A 26,881-nucleotide genomic window follows, 5' to 3' on the forward strand; every position below is an offset into this window, starting at 1 on the left:
TCAGTGACTTCCTTAGGTATACCAAAATGTATGGGAGGAGGTGGAGAGGTGCTGCCATTTAAGAACCTGAAATGTTCTCCCACAACGGGGTAAGATTACGTCTCAGCAAGTTCTACCCTACTAAAACCTGATTAGGAAGCCAATACGCCTTAAGGGATGCCTAAGCACAGCACAAGTCAGATGACTTACCTTGGCCTTAGTCTTTTCCTGCAAGTCAGTATGTATATCAAATATACACGAACATATCAATTCACCCAATCAGATCAAAATATTGATCAATCAACTCAGTCGATTACATGTCACTACGACCTTCTCCTGGTCAGTACATGCAATGCTATCTATAAAGTCCGACCTTAGTCTATGACTGCTCACCCAAAGTTGAAAATAGATAGTATAACTCACTCAAAACTAATAATATAGTATACTATATATATGTTCACCCAAAGCTGATAGATTATGGCCCCCAGGCTATCATAGTATACTATATATACTCGTCCAAAGCTACTAATAAGGTATACTACTTACCCAAAGTTGACATATCGTCCGTAGGCTAATATAGTATACCGGTATACTGCTCACCCAAAGTTGACATATCGTCTGTAGACCGATATAGTATACCACTCCAACCATATAGTCAATTCATCATTTTATCATTCTCAATAAATAACCGTGTGTAAGTACACGAATGACCTTAGCTAAAATATAATAATTTTTTTTGAACATCCCACCAGTTTCAATAGCACATAACATATTTTTGGCGCTGTAAACCGACGCTCGGTTATTTTCCAATCAATTACCAAAATTGATTAATTTAGGAATAAAATCATAAAATCACAATTAAATCAATTTGGCGCAAATTAACGCTCGAATAAATAAACAGATTGCATTACAATAACTAGCATAAAATTTCGGTCGTTGGCTATCCCAACCTAATTTCTGGAAAATAAATAAATAAATAAATAAATGGTTGGAGTGGTATACGGAAAATATTAAATAAATACCAATAAATCCAACTTAGGCCCGTAACACCTAATTGGAAGCCGAGACGAGCTCGAAAAATTTTCGAGACTCATTCAATAAATACTAGCATGTGTTTACTCGCTAATTACACTAATCAATTGCCTAACATGCATCAATAAGGCACTAAATAAATTGCTCTACTATAATCTATCAACATAATCACACTTAATTAAATCTAATCAACCTCTAAGTATCATTAACATACTAAACAAGGATTAGTGAGTTAAACTCACCAGTTTGATGAGCGGTTCGGTGCAAAACGATGGGAATGTCACGGGGCTTGACTTTCCTCAAGGTGGGCCTAAAAACTGAGGCTTGGAAGCACCTCAAAACGGGCCTTGAAGGTGGCTAGAAACCCACTAATAAACTCTTTGTTTTGGGCTACAAAAGAGAGGAAACAAGGTTGGTTGAGGTTAACTAGACCGGTGGAGGCAACGGCAAGGTTGAGCGGCCAACAACACGGGCTCACGAGGTCGGAGGGGCTCATGGTGGCCTGCTAGGCTATGAAACAACCCACTGGACTGGCGAACAGGCTGGAATGACGGTGTGAGGGAGGTGGAGGAGCACGCGTGCGGGCGGTGGGGAGTGCGAGGGCGAGGACGGCGACAGGTGGCGGTGCGATCGGCGACGGGTGGCTCCTCGGCTTGCTAGCTGTTCCGACGACTTTAGCTTCTCTCCCTCGGCTGCTAGCGTCTAAATGCACAATGAGGGAGAAGATAGGCTAGTTGGTTAGCCTTGGAGAGGAAGAGAGGGGGACAAGGACCCTACTTGGCCAAGTTTTTCTCCTCCATGGTCTCCTTGACCATCCACTATCACCAGCATGTCCTTGGCTCTCCTTCAGCCAACAATGCACCCCTTACAACATTTGAAATGGTCCATTTTGGCTAGGCAATGGGAGAGCTACGAATTTTAAGGGTTTTGGCTTCAATTGGACACATATTCTCTCTTGAATCACTCCAATTCAGCCCCCAACAATTCAATTAACATCTCAATGATCAAATTGGTATTTTTCCTCACCATTTGATCTCATTTGCTTCCTAATTGCGTGATAAAAAACGGTCCCTGCCTTTTTCTGGACAAAAATGGCTCTAGGATGACTTTTTCCCAAAAAGTCTTGGGTTGCAGAAAAATCTTCTGAGACTAAGTCGATACTCCTAGAATTTATTGTGACATGACGTAACTTTCAATTTCTGAAATTGGATTCAAATTTGCAGTTAATTTCACTCATGCGCGTTTTTAGCGTAACCTAGGCTACCGGGTAGTTTTCGGAGATTTTTGGTGCAAATGACCCGTGGTCAATTTTCTTCAAGCCACAATGAACCCACTCGACACATTGGCGACTTTTAGTTGTCGTGAAAATCTCGAGGGTTCAAATACGGACACAAGGTACCAAAACGATAGAAAAATTAGTCTAGTGCCGGCCGATGAGAATTTTCCAATTTAGTAGTGTCACCCCCGATTAGCCACACATCTTAGTCGAATCGACCTATCACTGATCTCAAATCGATTTTTAACTGTGTTATAATGGTCTCTAAAGATGAGCATGGTCGAGTAGCCGATTCCTGATCGAATTCTCAAGTCTATTTGCCTTAAAATTCCTTAATGGCTTCCCTTGAATAGTTTAGTTATTTCGAGAGTGATCAGTTCTAAGAACAACCCTATAGGCACATCGATGAAATGCCCGATTAATTTAATTGAAAGCAGAAGTGAAAATCCAGAATGTCACACAGGAGGTCAAGGGGGAGTGGTTGGTAGCTAGGTTGGGTGAAAGCTTGTTCGAAATGTGAGAAAATGGGTGAAATCGTGAAACAGGCGAACTCTAGGCGGTCCAGCGAGCGATGGCTTCTCGCCGGCGAACGAGTTGGTCGACGGCTCTGTTCTGTGAGCAGCCGGGCTCTTCCATACGATCTCTATCTCCTGGTCCTTGTGGTGGGTGGAGCGTAGGCTGATTCTTATGGGAAGGCAACGAACAACTCGAGTTTTTGGAAAAATGTCAGCTGGAGCAGAACAATGCTAGGCGGTTAGACTGGTGCTGGCTTCTGGCCGATCGACGGGTCAAATAGCGGCTTCGACTGGTCAAATAGCAGCTTCAACTGGCAAATGGCCAAGTCCTCCCGTATGGTATGGACCTCTTGAGCACAATGGTGGGTGGCACGCAAGCTGATTCATCCGGGAAGCCAACAATCAACTTGGCTTTATGGAGGAAGGTCAGTTGGAACAAAAGCAAGAAGAAAGGAGGAACGAGGGGAGAGAGGAGCTCGACGATTTAGGCTGAAGGAGGAGGAGGAGAGAGAGAGGACTAAGCTGCTATCAAACCTCATCAAAGCCATTGAAGGCTTGCTTCAAGTCCCTATGCAAGATGACATCACCTTCTCTCTCTTCCTTTGCCCTTATCCACTTGCTTTTAGGGGCAAAATGGTAATTTCCACATTGCACAATTTACCAATGTGACCTTAGGCTAAAATTGATGGGCGGGCCTAAGAAATGGGCTTGGAATTGAATAGTAACGAGCTTGGGAATTGGTTGGGCTCAAATGGGCTTAAGATTAGGTAATGGGCTTGGAAGATGAATAGTTGGTTTGGGTCCAATGGGCTCACTTACTTGCTTTGGGCCCATTATGGTGGCTGTCCCACCTTGGGCCTAAGACTCACACTGGCTTTACTTTTCCCATGTCCTCATAGGCTTGCCTTCTTGGTCCTTAAGTCCTTTTTCCCTACACTCATCTTACTCAGCACTACTGACTATTGAAGTCGCATCATCCAAAGTTTGTCCCGAACATTCCCGATAATTTGAAGTCCAATCTTGGGTTTTCATGTCCTGTCAATTTTGCCCTAATGCCATTTTTGGTACAACTCAAACTGATAGGCGGCTTTGAGTATTCACGCGTAACCGACTTGTGTCTAACCATGTTCAAGACACCTCGACACATGGACGTCCTTGATTACATGAAATTGCAAATGATAGATTCTTCTTTCAAATTACACAATTACTGAGAATCAACATAGAGTCGTTCGCGGGCTTGATAATGATCAACGAAATCACCTGTCGTTCCATTACGTTCTATCTGCAAATCGACTTATAGTCGTTCTTGAAATCGGCCTGCCTATCTACAGGATTGTCCTCACGCAAGTCTCACGGTCAAGTTGTTTTTCCAGGTCAAGTTCTTTAGTAGTACGAGTTATGTCCTCATTAGCCTTTCCCCTCAATGTCAGTATCTCAGGAGTGATCAATTCCGAGTGAGATCAACCAACAATGCATTGACGAAATTCACATTCATTTATCCTACAGAGGGCTCGAATTTCAGGATGTCACACTTTTAGGATGGCAAATCAAAAGATGTGTGTGTGTATGTGAGAGAAATTAACTGAGATGCCTTTTTATGTAAAGACAACATTTAGCATTGAAACACAAATATTAAACATGCTTAGGTGAGAGCATTAGTAGGATGAGCGAGCTCCTAGGAGAGTGCCCATATGTATCTGTTGACACCTAATTTTTTTACCCAAATTAATTAATTTAGAGTAGTGTTAAAGGTTATGAATTAGTCACAAAAAGGGTTATTATTAAAAAAAATTTCAAAAAAAAATATAAAAAGAATAAAAAAAATGGTCGAGTTGGGCTAGATTCGACCATGGCCCGACCCGCCTCTCTCTCTCTCTTTTCTTCCCCCGCGCCGGGCTCGGCCTAATCCCCTTGCTCTTCTGACCGGCCCAGCCCTTTTTTTCTTTTCTTCCGTTGGTCTTCGCTCGAAGACTTGCAGGAGACAGAGCAGTGGGAGGGCAGCGAAAACAGGGGTGGCAGAGGATCGGTGGCAGGCGAGCGGCGTGATCCGCGGGTCGAGGGGTGCAGTCCAGCCGGCAAGCTGGCAGTTGCAAGAGCCATGCGCCCTTGCTGGCCGGGCATAAAAACCGGAGAACATAATCGACATGAAAGGAGGATCCGGAAGAAGAAAGGCAAAAAAAAAGAAAAAGAAAGAAAACACCAAGAGAAAAACACAGGAAGAAACCAGAGAAGAGGACCGATGCGAGGAAGAGAGGATCCCTCTGAACGATCGACCACTGCCATTGATCGTTGCCGAAGTCGCCCCTCGCCTCCAACCCCACCGGAGCTCAGTAGACCGCAACACATAGAGAAGCGAAAAGGGAGTTCAAAGAGGATAGACCGAACCAGAGAGCTCGAGGGAGTAGCTTGTTGTTGCAGGAGGTCCATTCGCCCGCCATTGTCCGCCGTAGCCCACCACCAGAAAAGGTAGGTCTCCCAAGCCCCCTTGGTCTCGTTTCTGGAAAACGCCGGACCGGAGCTCGCGACCGACTGATTCGCGTGAGCTCCGGTCCATGTCGCTTTTGCGCTTTGCCCCTGTCTTCTTTATACATTATTTTCGAGGACTCTTAAAGCGTATTAGATGCTCGGTTGAGCTGAAATCCTTCGAATTTGGTAGCGCCCAGTAGCTGTTCAACAAAATGCCTACTGAAAGTGTCGAATCCAGCTCTCGACCGGTTCGGTTTTTGGTTTATTTTTGCATTGCTCCGGGTTATATTGTCGTCACGAATCGCTCCTGTCGTTTTCCTAGCTTTTCGGTAGATTCCTTCGCGCTGTTTGGTTGAGATGGAGCGCGCGCCTTGCCGAGGTCTACCCAACGCCTCTCGGAACGCCGGCTGACTAGCGGCCGGTGGTGCTCAGCGTCGGTCAGACAGAACCACCGACGCTAGGCGGTGGGCCGGCGACTTCATATAGGGCAGTCAACTCTCGCGGCGTTGTCGGCGTCGGACCGACGGAGGAGCTGCAGAAGCTTTGGACAGCTGCGGCTGGGGAAGAAGAAGGCCCGAAGAAGATGCCCTAAGGAAAGGGGGCAGAAGAAAAAAATAAAAAGAGAGAAAAGAAAACACAAAATGGCTGAAACTAAAAAATAGGAAATGGGCTTCTCTTTGGGCTGGTTTTCGTTTCGTGGGCTGAATAGATTAGGCTGAAAATAGATATTAAAAATGGACCCTTAGGTGGGTCAAGTAAAAATTCGAGATGGGCTTTGGGCCGAAAATTGCCTTCATTTCCTGTTTTTTTTTTTTTTTTTTTTAAATTCGTGTGGTTTTTACCGAACCCGAATCCCATGAGATCGGGCCGAACCTGGCCGGGTCCGACCCGATTCACCCATTTTTAAAAAATTTAAAAAAAAAAATTTAAAAAAATCGGAAATCCTTTTAAAAAATCGAAAATTTAAAATTTAAAAAAATCGAATTTTTTTTTTAGAGAATTAAAAAAATTAAATTAAAAAAATTCAAAAATTCAAAAATTTCAAAAATTCAAAAATGATAGAGTTTGGTTAGGAAATGTTAGGTGTTGTCGTTTTAAGTGTAATTATGCATTTATTTTTGTTACATCGCATGTTTAGATTGTATATCTTGTTATGTTCAATGGTATGTGTGTAGACTTATGGTGATTAGGACATTGTTACCTATGATTATTGGTGGATGTGTTTAATGGTATGTGTGTAGTCATATGGTATGTTTAATAGTACATGTTTAGATTACACTCATATGATCACTTTAATATGTTTGTGGATGAGTAAAATCAATTCAAACTGCTTGACAAAAAATCATTTTGTTAAAATGAACAAGATTAGGTACCGGAAGGGCATTAATTGACCAATTAGTGTAATCAAGTCCCCGACCCTAGATTCTCTGGTAGCGTAGGAAGTGAGGTACACTCCCATGCCTCACTTGGTCTCTAGCCGACCCCAATAGGCTAGTGGCGACTCCTTTTGCGCAAAATTCATAGGAAATATCCAAATGTCACGCGGGGTATGGGCTTGGGAGAGCTCACGCCTAATCATGGGCCTTAGGCCCGTCCTTTAGGCAATATCCCTAAACCTGTTCCCTCCCCCCGAGGGTAGGTCGCGACAGTATCTCAAAGGATGAAACCTTGAAGCTTGGTATAGGATGGGTTAAAGCGGACAATTTATTGAGTGAGTTAATCTAAAGGTGTCACGATATAATATCAAAGTGAGATCCTCTCCAGTAGGTGTATAATTAAGAAATAAACTATACAAAAACTAGTAGATTTGTAACATTATGGTCCGATGCGAGCGGGAAGTGTTAGTAGGGGTTAGAGGGCTCGGGCAAAGAGTGATTCATGGTAAGTCTCTAAGATGGTGAATGGAACAAAAATAAACCGAATTGTGCACTTAATAATGAGAGAGCATAAGTGCACGCGGGTGTGAATTTTAAATTAACTTATCAAAAGTGTTCTTTGATGTGATAATAATGTTTGGTATTGGAACTCCAATTTTAAGTATGCTTAGGTGAGAGCACTCCCAAGATGGGTGACCTCCTACAAAAATTTCAACTTGTACACTTAAACACAAAACCATGAGACTCGATATAGCACATGTTGAAATGAATAATATTTCGAGTAAGTCAATCCTAGAGTGTCATAATATGGTATTAAAGCGAAACCCTCTCTCGTAGGTGTGTAGTTTAGAACAAACCATGAGAAAGCTAGTGTATTTGTAATGATTCGATTCGACGAGGAAGGGGAGTGTTTGCTAGGGTTAAAGGGCTTGAGTTATAAGTACTTCTTGGCAAGCTTATAGAATGGCGAAGGGACTATGAATGAACTCACTAGACAAGGGAGAGTGCTCTCGAGAGATGTGAAACTAAAATCAAATCACAAAAAGTATTTTTTGACTTAATGATAATCTTTAATATTAGAACCCCAATGTTTGTTTAACGTGTTCAAATGAAAGTACCACTAGGATGAGGAGCCTTTTGGGAAAATGCTCATTCATATGCCAAAAGATGAAATTGTAAAACTTGATATGAGATGGGTTAAAATGGACAATATCTTAAGTGAGTTAATCTAAGAGAGTCACATATAAACTTTCAATAATTCTTGAAGTAGTTTTTTCCAGTTTCGTAAATTACTTGTATATTATTTCGAAAATGTCAGTCCACATAAGCCTACTTCTTGCTTAAACATATTTACAGACTAATGCAATAACATTACAATAGGTCTTCATATAACCATGACATTTACGACATCGCTTGTTTTCATAAAGGTATGCGCTTTGCATTACTCTGCGACTAAAGTTAACCAGAAATATAATTAATATTTAACCATGCTTTTGATCCACCCTTTTGTCATTCAGACTTGACATCTTCAAAGTAAGCCAGGCAAAAGTACACCTGCATCGAATTGACTCGTCCACACATTATAGCTTATTTGAAGGAAAAAGGAAAAAAGTCAAATGTCAGAAAATTAGGTTGACTTGACCACAAAATAATGAACTCAATCCAAACCGTCCAATGCGATATTGCAAGACCCAAAATCCGATACCATCTGAGGAAACTCCATTTCAAGAAATGGTCAAACCGCAAACAATTTAGAGATTTGATTTGACTGTTATTGTCCCCAATTCTATAATTTGCGAATGACTGTCATATAAGCAATATATCTATAGTCTAGCAAGAGCATATCAATATAACATATGTAATTCGAATTGGGTTACCTAATAAATACGAATAATTTATTTATTTTGTGTAAAAAATCCCCAAAAATAAAATATATGTGAATTGTAAGTGGGAAAGGTTTGAGAGGGGTCTAACTATTTGGGCGAGAGCCAAGTTGACAAAAGAGGCATGGGTTCATGAGCCGAGGGCGCATGTGGTAGTAGTAAATGATTTCATAAAGTTCATTCTATTTGACCAAACTAATTTTAAGATTTACTCAAATCCAAAATAGATTAATGATTATATTGTGAAATTTGAGCATAGGATACATCAGATCCTATGTATTGTCCATGTAATGCTACCGCTCATTTCATATAGTGGGACCACTTTAATTTATGCAAAAGTGATCTATCATAAGTATCACCTATAATTAAAAGAATTCTTGAAATTATGATATTAAATAATATGACAAATTATCGTTCTAAAAATTGAATGTGACTTGTATGTTTAAATGTTTATTTGCAATATGTTGTAATTCATTAATGTACTAATTATGTAGACGGAATTAAAATACGCTGTACTATGAAAATTATATTTAGTGATGTATTTCACGTATATGGAGGTGATGCGACAATGTTTCTATACTGCAAATTCAAGTAGCATTTGGATTTTTTTTTCTTTGGTCATAAAGTAACGGCTTTCATAGCTAACCTAAAGGTGGATTACAAAAAGTTCCAAAGTCAAGACACGAAATTAACCATAAGAAATGAGGGGGATTAACAACCCGGTTTGGTGGGAGGGTACTTTTTCGATAGGCCTTGGTAGCTCAATCTGCAGCTTGATCTGTGTCTCTAGGCTCATACTTCAAATAAACGCTTCCCAGCTGGGCCAAAATGAACGGCAATCCTATATAATGGGCCGAGAGGCCCATGGAGTCTCCATGTGGCCTATAATGCAGTTCACCATTGATAAGTCTACGCACATGTCAGTTCTAAGTGCTTCTTCAGTTCGTGTTTCATGCTTTTGCTTCAGCCATAACAGAGCTTCTCTAACTGTTGGGGTTTCAGCAGCAAATGCAGAAGGGGCGCAGATCTGTCTTGCAAAACCGTCTATGAGAATTCATACGTTATTTCTCCAAATTCTCGCAACCGATCTCTCCATAGAGGAGCAACACCAAGAACTGTCCACATTGATCTTCGCTGAGGTCAGCAGCGACGGGCCTTCTTCCTCTGTTCCAGATTTGGTGTCTTCAGCAAATTTTTATTTGTTGCAGATCCATTTTTCGAAAAGATTGGTCATGAAGATGGCATCTTCTATGATTACACTTGGGTTGGGCCTTCGTGCTTTGAAGACCATGGTGTTTCGTGCCTTCCATATCAGCCAAAAGGCTCCTGCAAACATGGATTTTGTCTGGGGACAAGCACTGGAGGTAAGAAACTCATGTACCGATTTGTCGATTCGTGTAATGTTTGTCGGGGAAGTATCGACTCCAATCTGGGATCTGACCAGATCTGCTATGTCCAGGGGCATAAAGTGAAAACGTGTTTCGTTGATTCTGGATCTTGGTCACATTGAGAGCATATCGGATCAGGTAACATATTTCTCCGATATAGATTTTCTTTTGTAGGGAGAGAGCACTGCCACATACACTCCACAAAAGGAACCTGACTTTAGGGTAGGTTTGTATTTTCCACATTTCAGTCCACTGTCTATTGGGGGTTTGGTAAGATGTCGACGGTTGGTCCTCCCTATCGGACTTCCCCATATTGCAGATTTTGTTATATCCACTCTTCACCTTTAAGAGCCTGAATTATTTGCTGTCCATAGAAGCTTGTCTGGCCTAGGTGTTAAAAGGAATAGCTAATATTTCTTTTATGATTCTTCCCTCAAAGATTTCATTTAGTAATTGAGAATCTCATTCACCCGAGTTCTGATTTATCAAGTCAGCTACAAACTGAGGGTCATTATGATTTGCTGGACCTCCAATTTTGCTCGAAAGTAGCCACCTGTCTTCTCTGATTCTAATACCTTTGCCATTACCCACTTCCCATTTGATGTCTGGTTGGATTATATCTCTTCCTATTAATAAACTTTCCCAACCCCAAGAAGGCCGAGAAGTTTTGTTTGCATTCCAAAAATCTCATCTGGGAAATTAAATACCCTTTAAAACTTTGCACCATAAAGCATCCGGGCCTTGAGTAAACCTCCACGCTTTTTTCTCCAACATAGCTTAGTTAAAATCAACAAGATCTCTAAAACCTAGACCCCCATGATCCTTCATAGTTTTCGGGATATCCTATATTTTTTAGTGAACACCTCTGCTGGTTGCATTTTGTTTCCACCAAAAGGAGGAGATTCTTTGTTCGATTGCTCAGCAAATGGAGATAGGAACCTTGAAAATTGGTATAGCGTATTGTGGTAGTGTTTGGATAACCGTTTTAACCAGGACCTCCTTCCCCACCTTTGAAATTGGCTTCTTTTTCCACCCTTCTAATTTCTTGTCAACTTTGGCTAGAATCTAGGAGAATATTTGCTTTTTTGTTTGACCCTAGTATGGATTTATGCCTAGGTATTTTCCCATTTTCTCGATAATTGGGACCCTTAGTTTAGTTGTTAGATTCAACTTGAGGCTTTGAGGACAATTTCTCCTAAAGAAAATACCTGACTTGTTGAGGTTAATTGATTGTCCCGATGCATAGCAATACTGGTGCAAAATATTTGCTAAATTCTGAGCTTCTTTGATTGTCTCATCCAGAAAAATTATGGCGTCACCAACAAAAAGAAGGTGTGCAAGCGTAGGATAGTATGTATTTATTCAAAATCCCTTTATACTTCCATCTGTTACAGCTTTAGACATTAGGGAAGATAAGACATTAGCCATGATAATACATTGGTAGGGAGATAATGGGTTTCCTTGCCTAATGCCTCGGGTTTGATAAAAGTATTCACAGGATTCCCCATTAACTTTGACATAAAAGAAACTGAGGAGATGCATTGCTTGACCTAAGAGACCTATTTATCATTGAACCCCATTTTCAACATGGGGTCACATAGAAAGTCTCATTCAACTATATCATAGGCTTTTAGCATATCATCTACAAGGATCGCCTGAAATTTCTGCTTTCTCTTTCTCACCCTTTTTTGATGTAGAACCTCTAGAATTATAAGAATGTTGTCTTGGATTTGTCAACCCTCAACAAAAGCGCTTTGCTCATGAGATAATTTCTAGAATCCAGATTTTTAGTCTATTGGCCATTACCTTTGCAATGATTTTGTAATTAAAATTACAAAGGCTAATAGGCCTATAGTGGAAAATGCTCTGGGGGTTAGTTACTTTGGGAACAAGAGTAATATGAGTCTTATGGATTTCTGGATCGAACATACCTTGGTTGAAAAATTTTTCTACCAATGAGATATCCTCATGGATCGGTGGCCAGTTACTTTGGTAGAATAATCCATTAAGTCCATTCGGTCTCAATGCTTTTGTAGCTCCCATTTGAAAAATGGCTTTCCTAAATTCTTCCCTTGTAATATGCCTTTCTAAAGCTTCATTCATCTCCTTAGTGACTATTTGTGAGCATTGATCTAGAACTGGCTAATAGTACCTATTGCCCACCGAAGTGTATAGTGACTGATAGAAGTTTGTAATGTGTTGCTTAAGGGTTGATGGATCCTGACTCCAGTTATTATCATCAAGTCGTAGATCTCATACCCTAGTACATTTCTTCTTGCCTCCATAAGCCTTCAATTTGCTTAACAATTTCCTTATACTCCTCATTTCCTGAAGTCCTTTATGCATTATGTGTAATCTCATTAAGCTTTTCCTTGAGTGAAACAATTTGTTGGGACGCATTTTTAGAACTCTTTTTGCTTCACCTTCCTAATTTAGCCACTACCTTCCTCATTTTGCTCATAATATCCAATGGATTACCTCTCTCAGCCCTCCAAGCCTTTTTAACCACTTCTTTGCACTCAGTATTCTCTAACTAGTACACTTCAAATCTGAAAGCCTTTTGCCTTGTTTCCCCTGCTGAATCCAATGAGAGGATTATGGGGCTATGATCTAGTCCAATAGCTAGTAGTGCGAAAGCCTCCGTGTTGGGGAATAGTACTCACCATTCTAGGTTACAAAGAAGCCTATCAAGTCTCTTTTTAACCGGCTCATCACCTTCCTGATTGTTTGTCTATGTGTAAGTACATCTCTTGCTCTCAACATCCACAAAAGAACATTAATTCCAAAACTCCCAAAACGCCACAACCCTATATCGATCTGCCTCACGTCTTCCAACCTTTTCCCACTCATATGGAACTTCATTGAAATCTCCTATATATATCCACGGGAGATTGTTTGACAGATTAATTGAGCGCAAGGTTTGCCATAATCTTAACCTTTCTTGAAAGTTAGTAGAAGCATGGAGAAAATATATCCTCATAGCTATTCCACTGTTTATATCCTTACACATAACATCAATAATTTCCCTGGAGCTAAATTCAACTTCCACCTTCACCTCCTCATCCCAAATTAAAATTAGTCCACCCCAAATTCCCATAGGATTGACAATAATAGAATAATCATATTGAAGACGTTTTCTTACCTGATCAACCATAGATTCTTGATTCTTGGTTTCCATGAGGAAAACGCAATTGGGCCTATCACAAGCCACTAAGGCTTGAAGGTGCTGGACTGTTAGGAGAGTGTCCAACTCGACTGTTCCAGCACAAAAGCTTCATGTATATTGAGGTGACTTATTAGGGCTAGCCACCAAAGCTTGTTCATAGATCTCTTCCCACACTCAAATTGGGGTATTCAAGAGAGTCTCCTCATCAAGTAAGTTGGCTGATGATCCTCGCTTCCTGTATGGAGAGAAAAGTTTATGTTTTTTTGGCTGTTGGGGTTTTGTGTCCTGCCTTTTCTTTTTTTGACATCCCTGCACCCTTCTTATGCTCCACCAAGTGTGGAACTAGCATATGATTTTTTTGTGCTCTTTTCCCTCGACTTGGGGACATGTATTAAGTCATTCTTGCATCTACAATTGACTCATTTACTGTAGGATTGTATACTTCTAGGGCCTTATCTCGATTCCCTGTATTCTCTTTGCGCGGGTTCCCATCAACATGGGGTGTTTCAAGTACAACTTCCTCTTCCTCAAGAGATAGGTCAATTTTTCCAAAGAAAGTCTTACAACATGGATTAAATTCTCTCACGAACCATATCTACCATGTTTTTCTTGGGCTAATTCAGTGTCCTTATAAGGTATCTTCGGCAAAACTTGACATAATGTCCTATACATCCACATGAATAACAAAAGTGCGGTAGCCTCTCATAATTAAAATCAATCCACCATTTCCTTTCTCCTTGGTTAATAATTGTACCTGTTTTCAGAGGACTTGACAGGTCGAGTCTGATTTTTGCTTTGCCGATTTTGCACGAGCCATTATTTCGAGCTTCAACTTTCACCATCTCCATTTTGCCTAACTTTGAGGCAATATGCTGAACTGAATTCTCCGTAACCTAAGCTTGAGGGAGCCCCAAAAAGTGTACCCAAAATGCATAGTGTGTAAACTCATAGCAATGCTTCGGAACATTGGGATCTCCTTCTTTCAAGACAAGTAGGTTGCTCGCAAACAACCATGGGCTAGATTCTAACACTCTATTCTTTTCCTCTACCGAATTGAACATGAAGAGGAAAATGCTAGGTTTGATCATCTCACATTTTACTGACTCAAACTTCTACACTTTCTTCATGGTAGTACAAAATGCTTGAAAATTAACATTTGGTTTCTAGAAAAGTTTCCCATAGAGGATAATTTCACTTTCCTGCTTTTCCTTCTCAGGAATTTCTGCATCCAGCTTTGTGACGTCTTCTGCTGACCGTAAGTCTCCCATACTTCTGCATAGTGCCGCCATCCTAAGATGGCTCTCGTAATCCCCTTCCATATTGTACCGAATACAACTCTAATTAGGGGTTTAATAATGGATGATGTATTTGGGGATGATGAATGGAGTATTCAACTGAGGAGGGTGAGCGACTTTTTGAGTAATGGTACTTTTGGGGATATGGAGTGAGGGAAGCCCTAAAAGGTAGTATTGCGATTGAAATCAGTTAATCCTTCGAGGTTATATCAGCATATACTGGAATGATCGTTTTTTCCGGGTGGGTCTACGATGGGGATGAGGCTCCGGCAGGGAGAGAGATGCTTCAGGGGAACCCATTCTCACGAGTCTACACAGAGAAAGATGGAGAGACTGGGGTGTGGGGATCTTGATGATGGTGGGGATTCTAATCCGGTGGGAGCAGGTTCGAGGCAGCTATGGGATTATTGTCTGGGAAAACTAGGGTTTCGAAATGGGGCAAAACTATCACTCAACGGATAGAGAGAGAGCTCACACAGAGGTGAGAGAGAACCATTCGCTTAGCATTTGGATGTTTGAAATGTACAAAAACAGAGGATAGAAAAGGTCAGCCTCATGGGCGGGGTCAACCCGTGTTCTGCGGTCAACATTTTCCAGAGCCACGACCTCTCCTCTCCCCATGTACGTCGCTTGCTCCCCCCATATATAAGTACAACCCAGAATAACCTCCATCTTCCATAACCAAGACCACTCCAGTTCTCATTCAATCCTCTCAAAAACCGTCACATTCACACACTGAAAACTAACAGCAACGTCCTTACCAAAAAAGAAAAAAGAAAACTAACAGCAACGCCAGAAGCGTCTCAATCGTTGATCGCCGCTTTACAAGCTTCCTCTCTCTTAATTCCTTCCTCATCTTCCTCTCCGGGTTGTTCTTCGAAGCGAACAATCATGGCTTCAATCCAATTCCCAAAGCCCTAAAAACTCAGGCTTGAAGGTGATCCAAGTGCTACGATCACGAAGAAGCTAGTCAAGGAATTGCGCACCAGGAATGGTTACACCTTTGCAGAGCCATTACAAATGGATGTTGCCCAGAAAGATAGGGTTTTGGAGACACGCCTATCGCCTACTTCTTCTATCGAAACAACCACAAAGCTCTGTGTGATCTTGGAGGCTGTCGAAGATAGAGTGGAGAGGCATGACATCATTGGCGAGCAGCGAGACAACTGGAACAAGCTCTTGTTGAGCTCGGTCAACATAATGACTCTCACCGCCACCACCACGGCGGGGATGGGTGCAGCTGCACTGGCTCCATCGTTGAGAGTATGCTCTGTTAGACGCAAATTGCGCAAACCCCAAGATCTCCATAACTAGAACAAAAACATGCATGATTGAGTAGAAATAATTGACGCACCTGTTTTGGGATCCAATGTTCTTGAAGCGGAAGCGGAAACACAATATTCCACGCGCAAGTCCTTCTCTTCTATTGCCCTCCGTATCACTGGCTTAATGAGGCGGCCCCCTCACGTGTAGCATTAGGTCAACGCCCCTTAGGTGAGGATACATGTGAGAATTAGGGTTAGAGGAGAGACTTGAGCACTATTTATAGAGTTTCTAGCCAGTCCCTCTCATTACGGGCCAGGCTCAACTCGGCCCACACTAGCCAGCCCATATTAGACTAATTAAGAAACCTTCTATCTCACCTTAAACCAAACCCCGTAAAACGGTAAACGTTAAACGGTAAATTACAATATCAATTAATGTAGTCCACAATTAGAAAAACTCTTACATTCTCCCACTTGGACTATATTAATTGAAATCGTATGTGCGCACATTGGTCCAGAGATAATTCTTAATAGTCAATCCTATCCCATAAAGTCTAAAATACCGAATCATGGCGGTAACTGCATGTATACACACAGAGCCTTCCATGGTCACGAGTGCTCTCAACTTTATTGATATGGATTCAATATGGTAGTGTGGCAAATGGATAACATCTCTCACAGAGAGATCCCATTTGTCAGTCACCATCCTCTTACCTTAGGCGACACAAAAAACTTGTGCCACTAGAGAATGTTTTATGGTTCCAATGAACCCACATATGTCTTATCCTTATGGTTAACATTTCTTTATGTATCACAAGACATATGCAAAATGCTAATTACCGGATGCCCCTAGCCTTCACTCAAGATTTAAGTAATACCTTGAGACTTTTAACAATATATATATATATTCAACATAATAACAATCCATTCAAAAAATATTTTATTAAATGCAAAAGTTGACATATATATATATATATATATATATATATATATATCAAAATGTTACTAAATTGTAACAAAACAGATGTAAACTTTATTAAAAAAAAAAAAAAACACAGCTCCCACTAAATAACAGCATCCCAAGATGCTCCTAGGCCCATACTAATGACATGTCGATCGAAAACACATGGGCGTAGGCCTTTAGTTAGTGGATCTGCAATCATATCATCTGTAGGAATATAATCTACTGTAACGTCACCATTATGCACTAATTCCTTTATAGTCAAAAACTTGACCTCCATGTGTTTAGACCCCTTGAGACTTCTATTGTTATTAATAAACAAAACTGCAGAATTATTGTCACAATATAGCTGTATGGGTCTATCTATAAAATCAAAAACTGATAACTCCCTAATGAGGTTTCGGAGTCACATAGCTTGAGTAGCAGTTGAAAAACATGCTACAAACTTCGCTTGCATGGCAGAAGAAGATATGGATTTCTGTTTTTCGCTCTTCCATGATATTGCACCTCCTGCCAACATAAATATGTATCCAGTCGTTGATTTTTTATCATCTTGACAACCAGCAAAATTTGCATTTGAATACCCTACTAGTTACAGGTCTGGAACATATCTATAAATCAGCATATAATCTTTTGTTCTCTTTAAGTAACCTTAAAACCTTCTTGGCAGCAACCCAGTGATCACGTCCTAGATTAGACTGATATCTGCCTAGAAGCCCTGTTGCAAAAGCAATATCTGGCCTAGTGCAAACTTAAGCATACATGATGCTACCAAGCACACTAGCATAAGGTGCATCCTTCATTTGAGCTTTCTCAAAATCTGAATTAGGGCATTGTGAAAGACTCAATTTATCACCCTTAACAACAGGAGCAATTCCTGGTTTGCAATCCTGCATATTGAATCTTTCTAAAATGCGATCAATATACGCCCTCTGAGATAAACCCAATGAACGGCGTGAGCGATCCCTATGGATCTCAATGCCAAGAACAAAAGATGCCTCACCAAGGTCTTTCATGTCAAAATTTTTCGATAACATCCGCTTTGTCTCATGCAGTAAACCAATGTCACTACTAGTAAGCAAGATATCATCTACATAAAGTATGAGAAAAATATATTTCCGCCCACTGACCTTGGTGTATATGCACTGATCTACTTTATTCTCAATAAATCCAAATGAAGTAACAACACTATGAAACTTGAAATACCACTGTCTAGAAGCTTGCTTAAGGCCATAAATAGCCTTTTTCAATCTACAAACAAGCCTAGCTGAGTCATCTGCTACAAAACCTTCAGGCTGCACCATATAAACCTCCTCATCAAGGTCTCCATTTAGAAAAGCAGTATTAACATCAATCTGGTGTTACTCCATATCATAATAAGCTACCAATGCCAAGATCACTTTAAAGGAATCTTTAGAAGAAACTGGAGAAAATGTTGCTTCATAATCTATTCATTCTCTTTGAGTGAAACCCTTAGCTACTAGTCTGGATTTAAACTTTTCAATATTTCCTTTGGAATCCCTTTTAGTCTTGAATACCCATTTGCAACCAATAGGTTTACAACCTTCAGGCAATTCAACAAGCTCCCAAACACCATTGTGTTTCATAGATTGCATCTCATCTTTCATCGCATCTAACCACAAATCTGATTGAGGACATGAGATAGCTTCAGTATAAGTTACGGGATCAACAACACAGCCTATGTCATAATCATGCTCTCCCAGGTAGACTAGATAGTCTAGTGGTATAGCTGAACGTCTTTCTCTAGTTGATCTTCTGAGTGGAGCTACTTCAACCTCATTCTGAATTTGAGGGGCTTGAGGAATTTCATCAGGAACTGTCTCAACAGGCTCATGTGCCACAACAGGCTCAATTTGTTGTATATTTATTTTATATATTTGATGATTTTATGGATGTGAAAATACATGCAAAGCCCTAAATACGTTAATTTTTAGTGTATTTTTGCGTATTTTTCTTGTATTCTCTGTGTCTTTGGAAATACATGTGTTGAGTTACTGATATGTTATCACATAAACATTATAAAAGTTAAATCACATATGTTATCCATGTTTTATGATTCAAATAAGATTGGGTGTTGCAATTTATCTGATGGATTATATTGATTGAGTGAAATAATCATACGAGTCCATCGCCGCCGGCCACGCGCAAATCAGAGACTCCACGTGCCCGCACGCGCCGCCTGAGTGCGCGGCGCGTGGAGCACACGCGCGGGCGTCAAAGGCCGGTCAAAACCGGTCCGACCGGTGGCGGTCCGATCGGTTCCCGGTCTGACCATCCGGTTCAGCCGCCCGGTCCGACTGGTTGACCGGTTCGGTCAACAAATGATTGGGTCGAGTCAGGGTCAACGGGTCGGGTCGGGTCGAGTCAGGGTCAACGGGTCGGGTCGGGTCGGGTCGGGTCGAATCGGATCGAATCGAATCCGGGTCACTGACGTCATCGTGACATCAGTGCGTGCGGAATCCGAGTCCGGGTCGCTGACATCATCGTGACGTCAGCGCCCGCATGCGCCGCACGCGCAAGTAGCGCCCCGCGCGTGGGCGCGCGTCTTCGACACCCGGCGGCGCGTGTCCGCGCATGAGGGCGCGTGGGGCCTCCCCCGGCAACGCGCCTCCCACGGTTTTGCTCGCCTTGTCGAGCCCAGTCCGAATTTGTGATTTAATTTTATTTTTATTGAACTAAAAGTCTCGAAAATCACAAATTAGGGCAAGATCCGTACTAATTAGGGCTAATCCGTACAAATTAGGACAAAATCAATTGTGTCCGTGTTCTAGGGTTATGGAAGGCTCTGATACCACATGTTAGATGCAAATTGCGGAAACCCCAAAATCTCCATAACTAGAACAAAAACATGCATGATTGAGTAGAAATAATTGACGCACCTGTTTTGGGATCCATTGTTCTTGAAGCGGAAGTGGAAACACAATGTTCCACGTGCAAGTCCTTCTCCTCTATTGCCCTCTGTATCACTAGCTCAATGAGGCGGCCCCCTCACGTGTAGCGTTAGGTAAACGCCCCTTAGGTGAGGATACATGTGAGAATTAGGGTTAGAGGAGAGACTTGAGCACTATTTATAGAGTTTCTAGCCAGTCCCTCTCATTACAGGCCAGGCTCAACTTGGCCCACACTAGCCAGCCCATATTAAACTAATTAAGAAACCTTTTATCTCACCTTAGACCAAACCCCGTAAAACGGTAAACGTTAAATGGTAAATTACAGTATCAATTAATGTAGTCTACAATTAGAAAAACTCTTACATGCTCCGCTCTCTTGTTTATAGCGGTCATCGGGATGTCCCTTGTCATGAGCAAAATCCAACCGTTGCAGCTGGCTGAAGAGCAACGAAATGCCTCAAGGTTGTTTAAGCAGCTCCAGAGCGAGATCAAGTTGATGCTCATGCTCTAATCCCCGACTGAGTCGAACGTGAAGGAGATGACGGAGAAGGTGCTGGCCCTTGATAGGGCTTGTCCACTGTCTCTGCTTGAAGCAATGCTTGAGAAGTTCCCTGTGAAATTGGAGCCCGCCGCAGTGCAGCCTAGGTTTCCAACAACCGCTGCCAATCCCAAGGGGGGAAAACTGTTGCAAACACAGAGTGAAAATGGATGGAGCGAGGACCTAGAAGTGGAGATGAGAGCCATCGTCCAAGTCCTCAAGAGCAAAGAAAAACAAGACTACTTGAGGCTTGGGAGTTTGGCGCTAAAATTGAATAAGATGTTGGCGGTTTCTGCTCCTTTGCTAACTGGCATTGCTACGGCTGGCTCGGCCTTTGGTGGCTCGACAGTCATGGTGGCAGCCATCACCGGGGCAATGGCTGCGATCATCAACCGTTTCAACCATCTCAATTATCCACAACTAGTGTTCAAACTTACAAACTTAGAAACAATGTACTATGGAAGACTTAGAAAATTCCCACCAACTTTCACATTACATATAACCAATACAACAATATAACACATGCGTAGAATGAATGCCAATTGATATAGCATATTTTCTTTCTTTACTTGTGTGAGCTCCTCCTTTAAATGTTTATTTTTCACCTTTTGAGTCTTCATTTCAGCTAGCAATGAGCTCACATCAACTTCGTCATGCCTCAATTGGCTTGATTCACACAATGCTTGATTTCTTTCAAGGAGGTCAACTATCATGTCCCTCACATGATTTGGAATCTTTAGATCAACCCACATGAAAAAATTACAGCAACTTAGACTATCAAACTTAGCACATCCATGGAACCTTCTTCCTAAGTTTTTTCTTGTCTTTGCCATAAGAATTGGCGATTGAAGACCACAATAACATGTTGGCTCCGAGTTAACCTCATTAGGAGTTATGCCACTTGATTCAAATGTTGGCGCCCTCATTCTTCTGGGTTTTGTATTATAGGAACCTAATAGAAGTATATTAGCTATATTATGATTCCTTCATAACATCTTGATATAAGTAACTTCTGCATAATGCAATGTGTATACTTGAGAGATTTAGGAGATGTTTTCAATCTCCAAAAAACATCTCTCTTCTCATATGTATTGGATGAACAGACAACCATAACTTACTTTGTATTACATCAATGTTCTAATTTGTCACTAGTATTGGAGAATGGAAAACAACAAAATGCTATAATGCAGAGAGCGAGACTTGTGTGAGGATGAGTCACCATCACTGTCGCTGACCCTGTCGTCGTCCTCGACACCACTTGCTTCGCCGCTGAGATGTCGAGACTCACGCAAGAGAGGTCTTCACACGAACTCGCACTTGTCAAAGAAAAGATTACGAATGCACGACAAGCGTCGAACTCGAGCTTTATGAACTACAAATAACGATGGGTGTCGAACTTTAACTTGGGAGGGGACCCAAATCGCAAGAGAATTGCAGATTGTCAAATTTGATTTAGGGCTTAGGGTTCAGACAAATTTGATTTTGGGCTTAGGCTTCAGACGAATTTGATTTGGGGCTTAGGCTTCAGACGAATTTGATTTAGGGCTTAGGGCTTATAGGGAGATCAAGCATCAATTTCGTTCAAAGGGAACGAGACGATGACACGAGTTTGGGCTTTGAGTTCAGATGATTTTGGGAAGAAGAAGAAGAAGAAGACATGTGATTCGAACAATGAAGAAGGAAAAGAGACACCTAGGAAGGGGACACTCGGGAATAGCGGAAGGAAAGAGAGGGAGGGGGGGAACATGATGGTGAAGAAGAAAGGAGGATGTGACGTTGTTTTGCATGCGTGGAATTTTTTTTAACTATTCGCCACGTAGGAGAGAGAAACTACTAAAAAAAGTAACGTCCGTGTCATGTCAGCATTTTCCGTTAAGAAATTTAACGATGTTAATTTTAGGACTCAATTGCTTTTTTTCTGACAAGTTTTATGACTTTTATTGCATATGACTTTTATTGCACTTATCCATATAAAATAAATAGGAGTGTGTAGGCCAATTGAAGTCTTCAATTCTTACAAATGAAAACGATGGGCTTAGTGGACTGGACTCTAATAGACCCACTTGCAAGTGCACGAAGACCAAATTTGGCACTATTCAACAATTATTATTTTTTATTTATTAAATTTGAATTTATAATTATTAAATAACCTTTGTGTCCTATCAAAACAGTGTGACGGTTCTCAATAGAATTACCATTATTTTTTTTGTTATTTAATTTGAAATTTTATTTCTTCAATCTAGTAGTTATTAGGTGTTCTTACAACTTTGGAAATGTTGTATTTGATTTTAGAAATTATAAAATTCAAAAGAAAAATTGTTATTTATTATTTTTTAATCCGAATTTTCACTATCTTTTGAGAAAGTATCTATATACAATGTAATCTTTCTCGTAGGATTGCATCTATTCTTAAAGACTGATATAAATTTGTCATTTTTCATTTCATGTTTTTTTTTCTTGTCAATTTTTCCTTCTAAAGGTACAGCTTTTATTTGAATTTTTGGAGAAATGCCAAAATTATCATCTAGTATTCTTATTAAGGTTTTATTATATCTTGGAGGAATTTTGCCATTAACCTTTAGTAACATTGTGGAGCCAATAATTCTTTAAAAACAGCGTTTTTTCGCATCTCAAAGTCTGATTCCGTTATTCCCCAATTGAAATTTTACCAACATTCTAATTATTATAATAAGAGGGCCCTTAATGGACCCATATATGAGCTCGCCCAATTTCTGCTGATCCTAAAGTGTTTGGTAGGCTAGACACGTCCCTAGGCCTGCCTTGGGCCGGTGTCTTTTGACTAATCTTTGTCCCATTATCTAAGTGTTTTTTTTTTTTTTTGTCAATAGAAGAAATTCACAAATGCTCACTCGAATCCTTGAATTCAATTGTCGGTTTGAAGGGGAGAAAGTTACTGAGACGAAAGCAATGACATAATCATATCATGTTGAATGGTAGACGATGGCCATGACATGGATGAAGCCTTCCTTGAGCAATGCTAAGCAATTTGTTAAATATATCGTGAAACTGATTCATGAAATGTAATAACTATTACACATGTCATGATCATGACATGACAATGATAGTTTGAAAGTGCAAATTTCTTTCCCCTTTCATGTTTGTGATCATGACATGCGCACAATTTAATAGTTCCGACAATAAGAAAAATGTTAAATTATATTTTGAATATGAGTTTATAAAGAAAAAACCCTAAGAAAATTGCGTGCGCCGTTGAGCCTGAGATCTCCAAAGCTCACCAGCTCGGGCTTATCATGATCAGCGGTTGGGTAACGGTGTGGAGGTGGTGGAAGAAATGGGGGAGAACGGCTGCTGAGCAATGCGGTCGAGCTCGAACGGCAGGTGTCAGATCGCCGGCAGCATATCTTGGAACTCGGTGTATCTCACATGCATATGATCTCGACATTTAAAATCAAGATAGCTTGGATCCTCAAAGAAAAAGAAAGAAGGAGCAGAAACAAAAGCAAGCAATTGTCTTGTCATCATGATTCGACATGAAATGAAAGGGGTGGTAATACTCAACGAAGGGCGGAAGGATCTCCTCCCGTGCGAAACGTCCATTTCCATTCGCCCTGCCCTCGGCATATATTCTTGAAAATCCATTACACTGAGGCCAAGTTGCTCGTCTAAATGTCACCGGAAAATCCAAATAAAAGGACAAATCCAAAAGAAAAACTATAAACTCGTTCCGTACCCGACTTGATTTTCTACATAAACCTTCCATACACTTCTCATTATATATCGTCAAGACCTCGTAACCCAAAGCGTCCAAACATACCTTAGAGGAGACAACGCCTTTTGCCACCGCAACCTCCGGTGTCGTTGAATGGCATCAGAGATCGAATACGAGCCGCCGCTCCAGCCGGTGATCGACCCTTCCCGCGCGAGAACCCCCGAGCACCACCTCGTCCCCGTCGCCAAGACGTTGAAGTCGTCCATCCTGACCCGGCTCCACGCCGGCTACTTCCGCATCAGCCTCTCCCTCGCGAGCCAGGCCTTGCTGTGGAAGATCCTCCGCCGCCCGTCGCCGACTCCCGACGACTCGCTGCCTCTCGAGCATCTCTCTCATGTGATCCCTCACATGACGTTCGTGATCTTCTGGGGCTTCGCTCTGCTGGTCCAGATCTCCCTCTCGTTCCTCTATATTCTCCGGTGTTTCTTTCACTTTGGCCTGGTGAGGGCGGAGTTCCAGCACCACGTCGGAGTGAACTACCTGTTCGCGCCGTGGATAGCGTGGCTCGTGCTGCTCCAGGCGGCCGACTTCACGTCGGACCTGCCGAAGACGACGTTGTACCTGGTCCTCTGGTGGGCCTTCGCGGTCCCCGTGATCCTGCTCGACGTAAAGGTCTACGGGCAGTGGTTCACGACCGAGAGGCGGTTCCTCTCGATGGTGGCCAACCCGACGAGCCAGCTCTCGGTGGTGGGGAACCTGGTGGGCGCGCGGGCCGCGGCCGAGATGGGGTGGCGCGAGACCGCGATCTGCATGTTCTCGCTGGGGATGGCGCATTACCTGGTGCTGTTCGTCACCTTGTACCAGCGGTTGTCCGGCGGGAACAAGCTGCCGGCGATGCTGAGGCCTGTGTTCTTCCTGTTCTTCGCCGCGGAGAGCAAGGCGAGCGTCGCCTGGAAGTCCATCGCGGGCGAGTTCGACATCGGGTCGAAGATGCTCTTCTTCCTCTCCCTCTTTCTGTTCACCTCTCTGGTAATCAGCACTTACCTTCCCTTCGTCTCTCTAGTTGATACCCAAATCTTTCATGCTGCAGCAACAGGCTAATTTGCAACTAATCAAAGTACAGAAAAATCTGTGCAGGGTTGCTGATCTCTCAAGTTTCGATGTAGTAGGTGTCGTGGTACGTCTAGGCTAAATTCATTATTTATATAGCATTTCATAACATAATATCTTCAATCGACTAGTATCGTGACTAAGCTTTGAAGTGGTGATCTGGCGAAAGTTCTCCGAAATCATTTCTCCAAAATACTTATAACTTGGTAGATTACAATAATAGATTGTATCATGACGACTAACTTTTCTAACTCCATCAAATTTTTAATAGACAAACAGAGGGACATAAGTAAAAAAACGAAAGGGAGCTGTCCTTTAGAACAATACATGAGAATCTGGTATCGATCCATGAATTGAAATCGTGCCGACCCATCATTAGATAAAGTCTAAATATTTACCTAAAATCTTCCAAGTTATAGTAGAAGATGCTTATCCAAGCAAATTTTTCCTGAAAATTGAAGTGGTGCGCATCTAAGCAAATTTTTCCCGAAAATTGAAGTGGTGCGCATCTGATGTCGAAGTGGACAAACTTAGTCATCGAGCTCAACCAATCTCTCCTTTCTTTGGATGAGGAAATTTCATAACTTGGAGTGACTAGGAAAAAACCATGTGGTACATATTTTTCTATGATGTTTCTTTAGCAACCTTTTCTTTCCATTTTTTCTTGTCCCCTTCATCAGATTCGTTTTGTGTACAGGGAAATTGGCTCTCTCTATTGTATAGATCGTACCATAGTTTAAGGGTCTAAAATGTCAAGCCCACTCAAGAAAAACATTCAATAAACTAAAATTTCCCCCTCGATTAAAGCAACTGTGTTACGCAACTTTCTTGCGTGACTTTTGACCCCAATTACAAAATACTCATCCTTTATTAATTTATACCTCCAAAAATCTTTAATAAATACATCTTCCGACAGCTACTTTTTTAAGAAACGACGCAATATCGGGTATGACCAATAAATTAGGGTTTCAGTTGACATGCGTTCTTTAATCTTGGGTAAATTGTTATAAATTATTGAACTAAGTTTGTCTTGTGGTGGTGTCGAAACAGGCATGCAGACCGGCGCTCTTCAAGAAGTCGATGAGGAAATTCAACGTCGCGTGGTGGGCGTACTCATTCCCGCTGACCTTCCTCGCCTTGGCGTCGTCGGAGTATGCGCAGGAGGTGAAGGGTCCGATTGCCTCGGGGCTCATGATCGTGCTGTCGGCGCTCTCGTTCCTGGTCCTCCTCGGCCTGATCCTGCTCACCATGCTCAACACTGAGCGGCTCTTCCGCGAGGACGACCCGATCCTGCGTTTTTGACAAGGGGAAGAGAGCGAGGAACTAGTCGCAGATGGTTTTTCCAGTCTGTAACTTATGACTAGGGGGGTTGGTTAAGGAAGAGTACATATATGTCGCGACGGGTTTGTATCTTTAGGTCATTCACGGAGCAACCGCTGTGCTTAGTGCACTTGCTCTTCATACTCAGGGATATTTTATTAGTGTATTTGTGCGGTTTTGGGGATCACTGTCAATTGATCTAAAAGCTTAAACTTTAAAATAACAGTGTGATTTATAATTTAAATATACTAACCCTGTTTACTCTCTCTCTCTCTCCGTGCACACGAGTGTGTGTAGTATGAGATGATCTGAGAATACACTTCAAACTTGGGCTAAGGAAACTTGCTTCTTCTACCTTCAGCATCTTTAATTTCTTGATACAAATCTTTGATAGATAGGAGATTTAAACGTATCGGTTGATCCACAAAAAGATTACCTAAAAGGAAAGTAACCAAATTCTAAGGGATGCAATTCCAGCTTCTTCCCTTAAAATTAAAGCAACGTCGTTTTGATTGTTAATAGATTGTTGATCACTCAAAAACTCCGTAAAGCTGAGTCTTTGTTTAATGTGGCCTTCAAGAATTTTAAAAGTCATTCATTCATGATGTTAAAGTACCCCACATCATCGCTTGTTTATGGAGATCGTGTGCTCCTAGATACATTTGGCTTGCCTCGCCTCATGAGCTTATGCTTTGGGTTGGACATTCT

General features: G+C 41.6%; 2 protein-coding genes and 1 long non-coding RNA gene across 3 annotated transcripts; all 3 read left to right on the top strand.

The window, feature by feature from the left end:
• The first annotated feature begins 9,454 nt into the window (after positions 1-9,454).
• Positions 9,455-14,591, top strand: LOC104445694. Its single transcript, XR_726046.3, has 4 exons — positions 9,455-9,666; positions 9,736-9,891; positions 9,987-10,053; positions 14,298-14,591. It is a non-coding gene; the product is annotated as an uncharacterized LOC104445694 (long non-coding RNA).
• A 5,461-nt stretch (positions 14,592-20,052) lies between these two features.
• LOC104447567 (probable F-box protein At4g22030) lies at positions 20,053-20,571 on the top strand. The gene has a single exon (XM_010061288.2). The coding sequence runs from the start codon at positions 20,053-20,055 to the stop codon at positions 20,569-20,571; it is 519 nt and encodes a 172-aa protein (XP_010059590.2).
• Positions 20,572-23,834: 3,263 nt separating this feature from the next.
• LOC104445696 (S-type anion channel SLAH1) lies at positions 23,835-26,393 on the top strand. The gene is made up of 2 exons (XM_010059608.3): positions 23,835-24,772; positions 25,904-26,393. The coding sequence occupies exons 1-2, from the start codon at positions 23,897-23,899 to the stop codon at positions 26,153-26,155; spliced, it is 1,128 nt and encodes a 375-aa protein (XP_010057910.2). The 5' UTR covers positions 23,835-23,896; the 3' UTR covers positions 26,156-26,393.
• The last annotated feature ends 488 nt before the right edge of the window (positions 26,394-26,881 follow it).

Source organism: Eucalyptus grandis, chromosome 11, assembly GCF_016545825.1.
Source record: "Eucalyptus grandis isolate ANBG69807.140 chromosome 11, ASM1654582v1, whole genome shotgun sequence".
NCBI classification, from domain to species: Eukaryota; Viridiplantae; Streptophyta; class Magnoliopsida; order Myrtales; family Myrtaceae; genus Eucalyptus; species Eucalyptus grandis.

Excerpts from the sequence above, each read along its gene's own strand:
- LOC104445696 (XM_010059608.3), top strand. The coding sequence starts at position 23,897 with ATGGCATCAGAGATCGAATACGAGCCGCCGCTCCAGCCGGTGATCGAC. Across the intron at positions 24,773-25,903 it reads TCTTTCTGTTCACCTCTCTG|GCATGCAGACCGGCGCTCTT; the intron begins GTAATCAGCACT and ends GTGTCGAAACAG.
- LOC104447567 (XM_010061288.2), top strand. The coding sequence starts at position 20,053 with ATGACGGAGAAGGTGCTGGCCCTTGATAGGGCTTGTCCACTGTCTCTG.